General features: G+C 43.7%; 2 protein-coding genes across 2 annotated transcripts; both read left to right on the forward strand.

Moving 5' to 3' along the window:
• The first annotated feature begins 370 nt into the window (after positions 1–370).
• On the forward strand, positions 371–12,709 carry LOC122613058 (protein bowel). The gene is given in 5 exon segments (XM_043787073.1): positions 371–438; positions 1,112–1,345; positions 8,274–9,156; positions 10,468–11,444; positions 11,447–12,709. Coding segments are annotated over 3 exon segments (2,226 nt in total). The 5' UTR covers positions 371–438; positions 1,112–1,345; positions 8,274–8,308; the 3' UTR covers positions 11,848–12,709.
• Positions 12,710–13,543: 834 nt separating this feature from the next.
• On the forward strand, positions 13,544–14,193 carry LOC122626412 (neo-calmodulin). Its single transcript, XM_043806664.1, has one exon. It carries the CDS (start codon positions 13,650–13,652, stop codon positions 14,094–14,096), a length of 447 nt encoding a protein of 148 aa, XP_043662599.1. The 5' UTR covers positions 13,544–13,649; the 3' UTR covers positions 14,097–14,193.
• The last annotated feature ends 187 nt before the right edge of the window (positions 14,194–14,380 follow it).

Raw genomic sequence — 14,380 nt, forward strand, 5'->3', positions numbered from 1 at the left:
TTCCTCTCCTCCACTGAAAGAAATCTAGTCTCTTCTCATTTTAAACCTTAACTTAATATAAAGTTACTAGGTAATAATCTTTATTTTATATATTTATACGATATGATATAAGTATCTGAAATTCCCTTTATATGATGATTATTATTCAGTATCAAAGCATAACTCTTCAGATATTTAGAAATTATTAAACAAAATTTTACCAGTGCACTAAGCTGGTTTTAGTGCTCCTGCTCGCTACTCGTCGCTTGTCTCTTTCTACGTATCTGTATCTGTATCTCAGCCCGCTTCTCTCGATTCTCTCTTTCTCCGTACCTACACATATCTTTCTCCATTCGGGCCCTGTTCTTGGGTTCGTGGCTCAGTCTTCGAGTGTTGATCGTGGCTAACGCACCTGCGCGCGGATCGTTGGTTAGAGTTGTTGGAGAAGTGAACTGCATTGTGAGTGCCTCTCGCTCTATAGCTATCTGTATCTTTCGCCGATGTATCTTATTGACCGCGCTCAGTACGCTAGTGTGCATGTGTGTGTGTGTGAGTGAACTTGTTGCATCGCCAGTTGCCTCGAGAAAAGCGCTTTTCAACTGCAACTGACTCTGTGTGTGGGAAGAGTTTGGGACTACTTGAGGAGCGAATTGGTAGCTGCACTGGCTTCAGCTCCTATTTCAAACAAAATGTAGAAAAACACATTTCAGCTGCCGTGTATCGTATCTCTCGGTTCTCGTTCGGTTTTCAGTTCGTTGTGGTTGAGGTTTCGGTTCGGGTTTTTCATCGTTCGGTTTTCGTATCTGTGAGATACAAATACACCGTGTGTGTGTTTGTGCGCGAGTTGTACGTGGATTTTGGAAGGAAAAAAACTACGTGGTTTGTGGTAGCTGACTGCCGTTGATGCTGCTGCTGCTGCTGCTCCCGTAACCGCCCCCCTGCCGCCCCCTCTGCCCCACCCCCCGGGGCGATCGTGCCGTGATTTGTATCTCAAAATTGTCCCTTAGTGTGCGTGTTTTTTAAATACATTTACTTGAGAGTGCATCGACGAAATACTTGTTTAAATTAAACACAAAAAATCCAACAGATATCTAGAAAATTTCAATAAAATTGGTTTCTCTTAAATTCACAGAAAATTATTAACAGAAGTTTACATACAAATACAACTACGAAAATCAACATACAGTTGAAGTGCCACTTAAATGATATAAATATCTACCTTAAAAACAAAAAACAATGCCAAGCATTTCAGAGCTTACAAACTAGCAAAAAACTAGCAGAAACATATTGAAAAAACCACTTGGATACTTGAGGACGCAAAGATAAAGCCCAGAGAGCCTGGGGCTTTCTTCTGTTTAACCGACAGGTAAGATACCGCCAAGAATGATCACAGCCCTCTCAGAAGAACCAAAAAATTCCACACCACTTATTTTTACTTGTATTATTTTTTTGATTTTTTTTTGTTTGTGGCGTAGGGCTAGCTAATTATTTTGATTATTTTTTTATTTTGGTATTTTTTGCGTTGGCCAAAAAGGCAGCGAGTACAGAAATATAACGAGTACGCAGACAGAGAAGGAGAGAGAAAGATCCCAGATATATCTCAAAACCTGCTCCACAAACAGAAAGAGACGGGGCGAGTAACGCGAAAGAGAGGGCAACAACGTTGGCGGTTGGCGGACTGTCGACCGACAAGCGGCTTCCACTACAACTGCATGTGCCACTGTCATTGCCACTGAACTCAGTGTGGTGCCGCACAGTCCACGGTGGAGTACGACCACCCCCCCATCTCCCCCCTAAACCCACTGCTTCCCCACCATGCTGCACCACCCGCTTGCCCCATTGTTGTTGCTGTGGCGCTCGGTTCGAGTTGGACTCGAAAAACCTTCGCTTGGAATTCTGGGGGTCTCCAATGGGTGCTCTCAGTAAGGGTACTTTGATTGCAAAAGGTGTATACAATATTTAAAATATTATTTTAAATATTTATATCGGTAGTTTTTATAAATCCTATCTAATGCAGAATATTAAGCATCTCGCTAGGTTTCAAATATATATTTCAAAGGCTTTTAAAGAAGAGCCAGTTAAGTATTAGAAAACTTCGACACTTTGACTTTTTTAAATTATTGTTTACTTATTTTGCCAAGGGTATTAAAGGTTTCGGCTTAAAAGTTGAGTATTTTTCACATGTTTTTTTTCATTTCTGTTTCTTTTCTTTGTAAACCAGTTCACTTGTAGCCAGTGCCAGTGGCCAGTGGTCGCACTCGCCGTCTTCCTCGCTCCTTCGCGGCTTGGAATCCGGTTTTTTGGTTTTCTGTTTTCGGTTTTCGGTCGTGGCCGCGGTCTTAACTTGGCTCGATTCAGATTCGTAGCTCGACTGGAGGCTTTAATTGTCCAGAACGTGTGGCCAAAGAGGAAACGCAATTGCCGCAAGCTTCTGTTGGGTTCAGATACCGATTTGGATTCGGATTCAGCCTCAGCCTCAACCTCAGAGCATAATCATCATCATCATCATCGTCATCTACATCTCTTGATTTCTTTTAAATGCTTTACTTTTTCCTTCATTTTTAAGCTTTTTTTTGTAAAACGCCTCCCGCGCTCTCACAGTCTGGGATTTTCTGTTTTTTTTGTTGGTTGCGGTTCTATAAAGTTATTGGCTTTTGTTTCGCCTCAGTGGAGATCTATTTTGGATGTTCATTGTCTTGCTTTATGGGCCATTTGGGCTTGTGTCCAAAAAGACTTTTAGCATAAGAAAAGGGAGTACCATAAAAGTTTATGGCGCTTTACCTCTTTGGGTGGGTTTTCCTCTCCAACTTCGGCCACCAACTATTATTTTTCGGTTGCACCAGCTGCAGTGGTAAATGTTGTTAATTGCCTTGTGGCAGGGAAATAGAAATTAATTAAAATCGTGACAAAATAGTTGATGAATTTAAGTTTGCCATAAAGCGGCAGAACAATACCTCGTTAGGGATCGCCATATACGGTTTTTAAATTGAATTGGCTACATGGACACGCCTCGTTTTGGCACGTGTGTATAATTCACCTGATAGACCAGTTTATTTATTGTTGTTCTGGAACGGGAACTCATTAATTTTGATGGGGAAATTAGATGTTGTCTGGGGAATATGAATTCTTGATTTTATCAACGAAATCAGACAGCGGAAAGGTGATTATGCGTTTACATATTAAGTTTTGGGTTGGGCTCCAAAAGAAATACAACTAATTTGTAGCCAGGATCATGATTTGTGTGCCATTAGCATAATCCAATTGCATTCGGATTAATAAATCATAGTCTTAGTGCTGCTACACCTATTAGCATAAACTCTTCCAATAAATAAGAATCGACCCATTGAAATAATAACACAATAGATTGCCCGGAAAAAGTAGCAATCCCAGTAACAAAAGATCTTAAGAGCTCTATTCAGGGGTCACATTTTTGAATGGATTTGGTACGAATGAAAGCAGCAGCACAATATGCCAACGAAATTATACAGAGATCGGCTTAGCATTCACAGTGGATTACTGCAAGAGGTATTAGAAAGAGTCAAAGTTAAGCCGAAATAATTCAATTTCAGGAGATAACTGTATGCACTTCTGCTAATCCTGAGGAGGTTTTAATTCAATTCTATAAAATATATTTGTATCAGCAAGCAGAGGAATCTGGTTATCTGCAGCTACCCATTTATCATTTAATAATAATCCCTTGGAAATGCTCCGCTCACTGCGAGTGCTCCATCCTTTAATAATAACAAATCTTTGGTCGTTACTTGAAAGCATTTTCAATTTATGCTAACGACATTATCAATCCTGCTGCAGCTGCATTCCCGAACCCATAAAACTTCATTAGCAGTTGTTCCTTTCCAGATTTCCCCGCGAAATTAGCAAAGCTTTTAAATTAATGGCAAGCACACACAGCCACGATGGATGGAGGGGGGGTTCTGAGGAGCGGGGTGCTGGCCAGCACTCCAAATGTGTAAATCTCATGGATATTAATCAAGAAAATTATAGACAAGGCAGCGCAGGAAGATCGCCTGCCTACCTCGGCAGCAAAAAATAGAAAAACTGAAAAAAAAACAGAAAAACAGAAAAACAACAACGCAACTTGTTTTCCACCGAGGGCAATGATTATGCTAGATTTTTAATAGCTTTGACTATAATCTCAGATGCTGCTTGGGCCCGAAAGGGTTTTCAGATTAACGCATGTGAAGTGCAGGCCTCTTCGCTTCGTTTTTATTTTTTTTTTACTCGCTTCTCCTCTTCGACTATAATTATAAGTCTGCGGCGGTTTTTCCTCCTCTCCTTCGCTGTCTTGATTATTAGCTACCTTTACACACACATATGCACACTCAGAGGAAGAAAAAGTATCCCGAAGGGATTAAAAAGTGCCTGGCCAAGAGCATTCCGCACTGCAAAGCCGATCGCGGCGACCCTTTTTCCATACCTTCACCCGTAATACCCATTCTCTTCCGAGTTCCCGCCGGGGAACTCCTCCCACCTCTCCACTTTTCTTCGTCGTCATCTTCTGGCTTGTTTGTTGTTGTTGGCCGGTGTTTTGTAAGCAAACTGAAGTGCATATGGGGGCCCGCTAAGCACTCGGCCCAGAAGATAAGGTCCGAAACGAAGGTTTACTGATAGACGACGTGTGTACCCCAGCCTTTAAAAATGCAGGAGGTATTTCTAGCTGGTGGTCCCTTTTTATCATATGGAAAACTCTTAGCCTCCAGTTAATAGGTCATATAGCACCTATCTGACTAATGCATATGACTTAAAATGATTTTTTCATTCAAAATGTTGTCACTTCTCATTGAGCAACATTCTACTTTCTATAAGTTTAGAGTTTCAAAATAAAATATAGTCGCTTAACTTCTAATAGATGGTGTGTTCGGCTGGGAAAACCTGATATACCCCTTTTCAGCACTTAGGCACTGGGCAGTAAGACGCATGGACATTTCCAACCATCGTAGGCCATCTCATCAGCGGGACAAACTCGCCTCCTCAGCTCTCTGCGTTTTCTATACAAATACTAAATCCGTTTGCCCAGTGGTGTGTCTGTGTGTTTGTATATTTTTCTCTGTATTTTGTATTTTTTTTTTATCAACTGAAACCTTTTCACTCGGCTGGGCCCTGGGTTTCTGCTGGCCTCAGTTGTTTACACACAAAAAGCCAGCAAACGAAGCGATCCCGGACCCAGAAATCCAGGGAAAAGAAGCAAGACGGCTCAAAAAGAAGAGGAGGGAAAAAAGTGGCAGCCAAATTGCTCCTCGATATCTTTTATTTTCCTCCCAGCAGTAGTTGGTCTTCTGGCTCTTTTTATTATATGTACGTTACAGAGAAAGAAACGAGGCTCTAATTGAAGTTGAATTTGTAATACATAAAATAGAAAACTTATAAAAAGTCGGTGCTAATTCTTTTTTATTAACTACCCTCTATATTCAGAATTATAAAATATACTATTTTAAGTAAATCACTTGGAGTGCAACCGAATTTTTCCAGTGCACCTTGCGACGCACACATATTGGAAACTTTAAGCCTTTGGCTTCATTTGCTGGGCAACCGTTTGCGCAAACGTATCTGTGGATCTTTGAGTACGAGTATCTTTGTATCTCCGCATCTGTAAATGTATCTGTAGCTGTATCTGTGCGCACAACTCTCTCTCAATATTTCTACGGCAGTCTACGTGCCGTCGCTTTTGCTGATGATGTCCATTATTTACATGAATTTTATTTGTTTTTCTTATTTGGCTTGACGTTTTCAAAAGTGCCGATGTTTCAAAAAAGATAATGAACGCTGAATTGTACATTGTATGTGCACAGGGTGTGGGGTGAAACGTGTACCCACAGCGGTCGTAAATGCAAAAGTGTGGAAACAAACCCTAGAAAAAGTACCGAGATCGAACAAAAATATATATATACATATGTATATAAATGCCCAAAACGGGTTACACTTTAGTTTTTTTTCGAGGCTACCAGGAATACGTGAGCCCACATTGGTGGGGGGATTATCGGGATCGAAATCGAATGAGGTACTGCGGGCCATCGCTCATCTAAAGCAAAGGTTCCTAAGTTGGGGGATTTATTAGATCAGATAAGTGCTTTATTGAATCCAATATAGATAGACTGCGACAGATTATCAGCGAGGGCAGGAGGAACTTAGATTATAAATACGGTGTGTGCTGCTACCATCAAAAGGTATTGAACTGCAAGAATTATCCAATTACTATCTAATAAACGCGCAGATTAGTGTGGCATGTGCTAGTGATATTTAAATTTATATATAGTGATATTTGATACATTTAGATCAGCTATTTGCCTAATTTCTTAACTGCTCCCTGATATGGAGCGCGATAAGACCTACCCACATTTAACTGCTATTTGAATTAATAATTGGGACCTGCTTATACCTCAACCAGTTGAAATATACGTGGTCCGCAGTGTCATTCCCCCATAACAATGATACACTCATGATCAAGTCATGATCTCAGCTACTTTATAGAGCTAATCTGACAGCGCACTCTCCAGCCAGACAATGCCAAAATAATTTCCATAGATAAGACCCCCACAATGACTAGTCATCCGTACGGATATCTCCAACGGTATCTGCAACAATGGGCGCCTCTTCAAAAAATCTTGGCTTGGCTCTTTTTCTTAACCAACCAATGACGATCACTTCGCTTGTTGTTAGCCGAATGTTAATGTTGCTCTTAATGACGTTGCAGCATTTTGCATTCAAATCAAACGAGACAGCAGAACGATTCTAGCCAAATGATAAGCAAAACTGTCATTGCAACGACAGCGGGGTTATTTTGAAAGCTTTTTTTTCTCGCCTCTGCGCAACTGGTTGTAGATTTAAATGAGGATGGTGCACCGAAAAAAAAGGATGTCGCACTGAAGAAAAATCGCTTTATAAAACTCACGTCTTTGAAGTCACAAAATCATTACTTAAATTATATAGTTATGTATTTAAATGCTATAATAAATATCACTTATATATCTTTGGCTTTCATAAAAGCTAGATCATAAAATATAGAACTGGATATTGAAATGATGCCATTTTTTCTGCTGTGCAAGGCGTTGTGAAGATGGCAGCAAGAAGCGTTTGCAAGATGGGGCCACAAATTTTATGGTCTGCCCATCATTGTGATCATTATTATGTGCATTATTTTGTTATTATCGTGATGATCACGTTCCGGGACCCGCACCCCCTGCCCCTACCCCTCCCCTCTTCTTCTTCTTTCGAGGCACTCAGAAGTCGAGGCTCCTGTTGCGTAAATCCAGTAAGCAGTCGGTCGAGTTCGGTTCGAGTCATTTACCAAAACCGACGGCAACTTGGCTGCCTGCCTCGGTACGAGTGTATCTGTATCTTTGTATCTGTATCTGAGTGTGCCAGGGTATCTGCCGATATGCCATATATCACAGGCACATACATATATTCATATAACTGGCCGAGAGTGTGCTGTGTGTGTTTGTGTGTGTTTATATCGTTACTACTGTGCTGCTTACTCAGTCTCAGAGGTTCGGAGGCAGGTTTTTTTAGACGCACAATCTTATCTAACCTGCGCACTGGAAGCCGAAGCGATCGCGGTGCCAAACTGCGACTCGTTTTCAGTTTAGTTTCACTCGCCGTCGTCGGCAGTCCGCCGCTGATAATAATAAACCAACAATAATAATAAAATTCCTATGGAAAAAACACAGCAACAACCACCTAGGCATAGGGCCATAATGTGATAAACTGTTTGGTTACCCTGTGAAAATATATGTACTGTGATACTAAAACGTTCTCAAGAAAAATATACGGTTCTTCTGTTTTTTTTGGTTGCTAAATCACGTTCACGTGGATAAATTCTGAAAGAACAGCTTTCAAGTGATAATCCTGGGCTATTTGCGAGTTTAATGCCACTAAAGCTGTTTAATTCTGTGATAAGAAGTGCAAAAAGCAAATTTGAAGAAATTCAGTACTAAAAGTGAGTTACAGCCGGTTGAGATAAAGCTATTTATTCTAATCTATATAAAACCAAGATCATGAAAATTGCAATGGCAAGAAAACTGCCTACAGAGAAACTAAGTTACTGGTAAAATATCTGTTTTAAACCAGTTAACGTGGGTTTTAGCATACCCAGCACTACCCTAGGAGCTATAAAGAATACAACGTGGAAATATCTGTTTATTGCACTTGGTTCGCAATTAAGATAAGCCTCCAAAACCGAGAGCCCAATTAACCCAGCACAATCGTGCACTAATTGTTATTTACCACCACCCTTATTTTATTTTCGGCTCTTTCTGTTCTATCCCTATCTCCGGCAGTTCCAACGGAATGTGAAGAGCCCCCGTCCAATAGAATGCCCACGGAAAGCTCATCCAGCGAGATCTCCGGCGGAGGAGGCGGTGCGATACCCATGCTGCGGCCTTCCCGGATGGATCAGTTCATGAACTCGATGGCGGCGGCAGCGGCGGCGGTGGGTGGCGGTGGTCTTCCTGGTGCGGCGGATAGGAATGGCGGAGCCGGAGGATCGGATGGTGGCTCCCAGAATGGCAACGGCGATTCGCGCAACTCATCGGCCAGCCGGATCTCGGCGTATGAAACACAGCTGGCCTATCAGCAGCATTTGGCCGGACTGCATGGACCGCCGCCACCACCGTCGCACCACCGCGAGATCTCTGCCTTTGTGCCGGTCCTGCCCACCGGAAAGGTGCGTCCCGGCAGTAATTCCAATTACGAAATCATTGCCATGATGGCGGACAAGCGCAAGGAGTTGGCTCTAAGGGAGGCGGCTGCGGCAGCGGCCATGTTGGGCCGTGGTCCTGGAGGACCCGGTGGTCCTGGTGTGCCGCCGCCTGGTGTGCTGTATGGACCAGCTGGCGTGCCACCTCCGCCATATCTCACCGGACCGGGTCCATCGCCCACGGGTGCCGGCAGTTTTCCATTTCCCCCCGGCGCCGCCGCAGCAGCTCTATTTCCACCTGGCCTGGGTCCGGGAATGCATGCTGGACTGGATAGACGTCTGCTGCGTGCTCCTGGACGGGCCTCTCGGCCCAAGAAACAATTCATCTGCAAGTTCTGCAATCGACAGTTCACCAAGTCGTACAATCTGCTCATCCACGAGAGGACACACACGGACGAGCGGCCCTATTCCTGTGATATCTGCGGCAAGGCGTTCCGGCGACAGGATCACCTGAGGGATCACAGGTGAGTCGAGGTTGGGGCACATGAAATCACAATCGCAAAAGGGGGCAGTGACTGCTTGGGTAATTGCCATCAGGCCTGCAGACACACTTGGTGCCCTAAGTGTGAACGAATGGCGAATAGTGGAATACCCTCTAAAGGCAATGGATTATTGTTTCATCTGATAATTTGATTTAATGCCTAATAGGAATTTTATACAGGTGTGACAAACGCGTCCAAAAGGGAAAGATCTTTTTTTATTGATTTTAGATATATCGGAGAATCGCCTAAAAAGACCCCTTTTACCATAAGGAATTTTCCTGGAATTTTTCCATCTTTACGACGAGTTTTCCTTTCCAACCCCAACTCAAATAATTTTCCCCCATAAAATGGACCCAAAAACCAGAGCTCCTCTGACGGCCAGTCAAACTCCAACTCGGCCGCAGAGTACAACACAAAGTTAATTAACTCTGTTGGTTTTCCTTTGGGGCTCCTCCACCAGCATTAAAATTGAGGGATGGCCAAGTGGTTGGGGGCTATACATCGGGGTCTGTGTATCCCAGGCAGCAGGTCTCCACCACCATGGCGACTTCAATGTGTCGGCCTGTCCGAGCGTTCTGTCTTTTGATCGTTCGGTATCGGTCCATTTGTCGTTTGTTTGCTTTGCCGCGGGGCTAATTCTTCTTAACTTTTTTGTATTTTTTTTTTACCAGAAACGCGCCGAGCATGGGAGAAGAATCTCGGTGCTTCGGAGGCAGAACCTGTTTTTGGTTTTATATATATTTTTTTGTGTTCACCACCAGCAGCAGCAGCTGCTGCCTCCGATGTGATGCTGAATCTGTGGCTCCGTCGAAGATGGGGACTTTAAGTTTTAACTGAGGCTGCGGCTGCTGCTGCTGCTATCCAACAACAAGTGGACGCCATTGCCAAGATGGCCGCCATAAACATAAAAAATTAATGCAGGCAGATCGCAAGCACGAAAGCTAAATACCCTATCAGTAAAAGGATATAGTTGCTATGGGAAAACTTCAAGACATTGAGTTTAAAGTTAGAATAAAGCCGGGCTTAGTTTCAACTACTAAAACCATAAATTATATTGAAAGAAAAATAAGTAATATGCTAGAGTTTTATATTCTTCATTAATATTTTGCTTGGGTCAGTTGTATCCTTAGTTAGGGTATGCGAAAGCTGTATATCAGTGAGCTTTATCGGTTCAAGTTGAGGTTGCATTTGAGCGGAGATAACTGTCAACCTGGGCTACCAACTGCAGCTACCAGGAAAACGCCCACGCCATAACAATAAAGTCTAATTGTTTCTCCACTTGTATTTGCCCAGGTATATTCACTCCAAGGAGAAACCCTTCAAATGCACGGAATGCGGCAAAGGCTTCTGCCAATCGAGGACCTTGGCCGTCCACAAGATCCTGCACATGGAGGAATCGCCACACAAGTGTCCCGTTTGCAGTCGATCCTTCAATCAGCGCTCCAACCTGAAGACCCATCTGCTCACCCACACGGATCACAAGCCCTACGAGTGCTCGTCGTGCGGCAAAGTTTTCCGCCGGAACTGTGACCTACGACGTCATGCCCTGACCCATGCCGTGGGCGAGGTCAATTCCGGCGACTATGTGGATGTGGGCGAGGAGGACGAGGCCAGGAATTTGAGTGGCGACGAGGAGGATTCGCTGCTGGAGGTGGACTCGCCGCGCCAGTCGCCAGTGCACAACTTGGGCGACTCCGGAGTTGCGGGTGAGAAATCGGAGTCCGAAAGAATGAGACTCAAGCGCAAGGCGGCCATCGATCAGGAGGAAAGCGAAGAGGAGTTCGATGACTTCGACGAGGAGGAGGAACTGCAGGATCTGCCGAGAGTACATGATTTGCCCCGGGAGGAGGACGACGAGTTTGATCCCGAGGACGAGGAGCAGGCAGAGGTGGCACTGGTGGCTCGTTTCCAGGCGAGCAAGGCTGCAGCCACGTCACAACCATCATCATCGTCGGTGGGCAGCAAGCCGGAACGCCAGGGCGTGACCCACTGCCATCATGAGGGCGGTGAAACCTACACAATGCGGCCACATGGCGAGAAACATCAGGAGGAGCCCGGCAACTCTGGCCTTACCAGCCTACCCGTTCCACCATTTGTGCGATATCCTGTACCACCAGGAGCAGCTGCACCACCGCCTGCACCACCCGGGGCTCCACCACCGACCCACCAGCACCCCGGACATCCACACCTACTCCCACCCAACGGCGATCCCTATTTGCCCATTCTGCACGTTCGACGCGACTTGCACCACAAGAGCTTGAACCTTTCGAAGGTGGTGCTCCACCGCCACCACATACACCACCCACTATAATAACCCAACCGGAGTCGGGTAAACCACCCAATCAACCATTGCATTCGCCGCACGAAGCCATGCCCAGTTTTTTGGGCTCGATTCCCATGCGAAAGAGGATTCTTCCGGCGCCGACCTTGGACTTGATGGATCCGCACCACCATCCTGGATTGGGTCAAAGGACCTTCGTGGATAGTCCCAGCATATATGCGCTGAATATGTCGCGACATCCGCCCAGACAACTTTTGGGAAAACCACCGAGTACGGAAACTAGTGGAGCCACCACCGAGAAGGGACCACCAGTGGCACCACCGCCCATAGCACCACCGCCTGCACCACCCAGAAGAACAGGGTTCAGCATTGAGGACATAATGAGACGTTAGAAAGAAACTGCGCAAGAACTAGTAAACTATTCATAAATGGAGGTGAAATCGGAATAGAGAAATAATATAACTTGGGGAACTATTTATCAAAGCTCTTACGGATTTGAAATATCGAAAAGATATCAAATAAATACAGAGCGGTCCAAAATCTTTGTTCTTGTATAACATGTAGAAGATCTTAAGCATCATTTCCGATTTTTCCTAAACTGATCAGCTGAAAATCGTAACCTTTATGACGACAAACAATTATGGTTCCCGATGGTCAAACGAGCGATCTCCGTTTTGGACCCACAAGTACATTAAAATATAATTAGATCTACGTTTTAATACTTTTTAGTACAATGTCTAGGCAAGGCAATAAACCTAAACTAAGTAAGAAAAACAGTTACACCCCTAAGCGATAATTGTAAGCGAAACAAAAAAACTCTGTTGTTGCATTTTATAAAGCTCTTATGCGTTAGGAACTTAGCTTAAATCTGCCCATTTAAATGTTTAAGCCTTTAGTACGAGAGTCTATCGATTAGTGTTTAATGTCATGGCCCAACACTAAGTGTTGCTGTTTGCTGAGTGAATTCCAATTTTTTATTTATGTTTCCTTATCCGGTAAGCTAATCTTAATGAGTAAACAAAATCGTAAATCGATTTTGCTGTAGGGAATAAAATGGTTGAAAGTAAAAGCTAGTGTAAAGCAGAGCATAAACAAAATCAAACTACAAGCAACATTCCAGTTGAACCCTTATGTAATTAGGCTTAAAGTTTAAGAGTTTTGCATTAGTTTATGTAAGCAAACCCATAATTTTCCATGGTCTTCCTTCAATTTTAAATGATTTTATTCAAACCATAGCGAGTTAGTTGATTTCAAATAAAGTATGCATTAATATGGAAAAACCTGTTGCATGCCATTTCTTTGGGTGGGATCTTCAAAGAGCTGAGTATGATATATTTCAGTAACTCTGACCAAGAATCCCAAGGTTCCGCCTCACATCCACTTTACTCAAAAGCACTCTGGGCAGTTGAGTTGAAATTAAGATAGCTAATATCGGAGAGATCGATGTCCAGATTTTTTGCCGCTTGATTGAAAGGAAGGGATCTGCGTGGAGTTATAAAAATCCACTGACTCACTCGCATGTGGCCATCAATCACAGACGGCGGTAATAATACTTCAGGCACGTTTCGAGGTCCCAGCCCCTCCTCCTCCCCCTCCTACTCCCCGACCTCCTAGACACGACAGTTTGCGGTTTGTGGCAACGCCTTTAACATTGACTCAAATCGACGAAAAACCGGTGGATGGGGCTCAAATCAAAGTACACCACTTGAACACGTAGAAAGTTCAATTAAAATGCCACGCAAATTGTCATCACCGCCAGTTGGAGTTGCCCGGCTTCCTGGAATTTCCCCATTGGGCGGAATGGGCGCCCATTTTTTCCCCCACCGATGACATCAATTTTTGGTTCAACTATAAAATAATTCGCGCAAAGCCAAAGAGTTTCTCCGCCAGATGATATCATCTGGGGTCCAGGAAAGCACGTGATTTGTTTGCCAAACTGTGCGTGAGAATGCTCATTTAATGCCCTTATATTCATTAAAAGTTTATGAACTTCATGGAACACGAAGGCTTTTTTGATATCTATTAAACGGCTTAGTATCTTATGTCTAAGGAAATTTTATATTTTAACTAACAATCGTTTTCAATCGTAGTACGCCTTCACTAACCTATCAACCTCAATTGAGAATCAACTCAAATCGAAAAGCAAAACCTACGAGCATCATAGCATATTTTTGTTGCACTATTATAAAGCAAAATGGAAGAATTGTCTATTGAGGAGCAGGACCTGATCAAAAATACCTTCCAAATATTGGACAAGGAGTACGAGGGAGCCATCACCTCGAAGGAACTGGGACTGGTAATCCGCGCATTGGGTCGCCAGCCCAACGAATCGGAGGTTCAGTCCTTGATCAACGAGGTGGATTCCGATGGAAACGGAACCATTTCGGCCCAGGAGTTTTACAGTGTGATTCTGCGCAAGATGCGGGACACCACTAAGGAGGAGGAGCTGCGCGATGCCTTTAACGTTTTCGATAAGGAACGCAATGGGTATTTCTCCGCCACCGAGGTGAGGGCTGTCTTCATGGCACTGGGCGAAAAATTGGAGGACGACGAGCTGGAGGAGATGATACGCGAGTACGATGTGGATCAGGACAATCACATCAATTTCGAGGAGTTTACCAACATGATGACCACGCGTTAGTTTACACGCACACGCACAGTAAATTACAAACATGTTGCAGTTAGTTGAATATTTTAAAGGCTTTTTAAATTACTTTACTACAGAGGAATTTAAATTCTTTCGAACTTTAATTAATATTTTAAAGGCTTATTAAATTACTTTACTACTAAAGACTTTGAATTCTTTCGAACTCGAATAAAAAACGCGCCTAAGACTGCGCACTACGACTGACTAGGTGGCGCTGTCTTAGATCACTTTAGTACCAACTCTAGCCGCAACATCAACTAGCGCCACTGTTATAGAGT

This window comes from Drosophila teissieri, chromosome 2L, assembly GCF_016746235.2.
Source record: "Drosophila teissieri strain GT53w chromosome 2L, Prin_Dtei_1.1, whole genome shotgun sequence".
Lineage (NCBI taxonomy): Eukaryota > Metazoa > Arthropoda > Insecta > Diptera > Drosophilidae > Drosophila > Drosophila teissieri.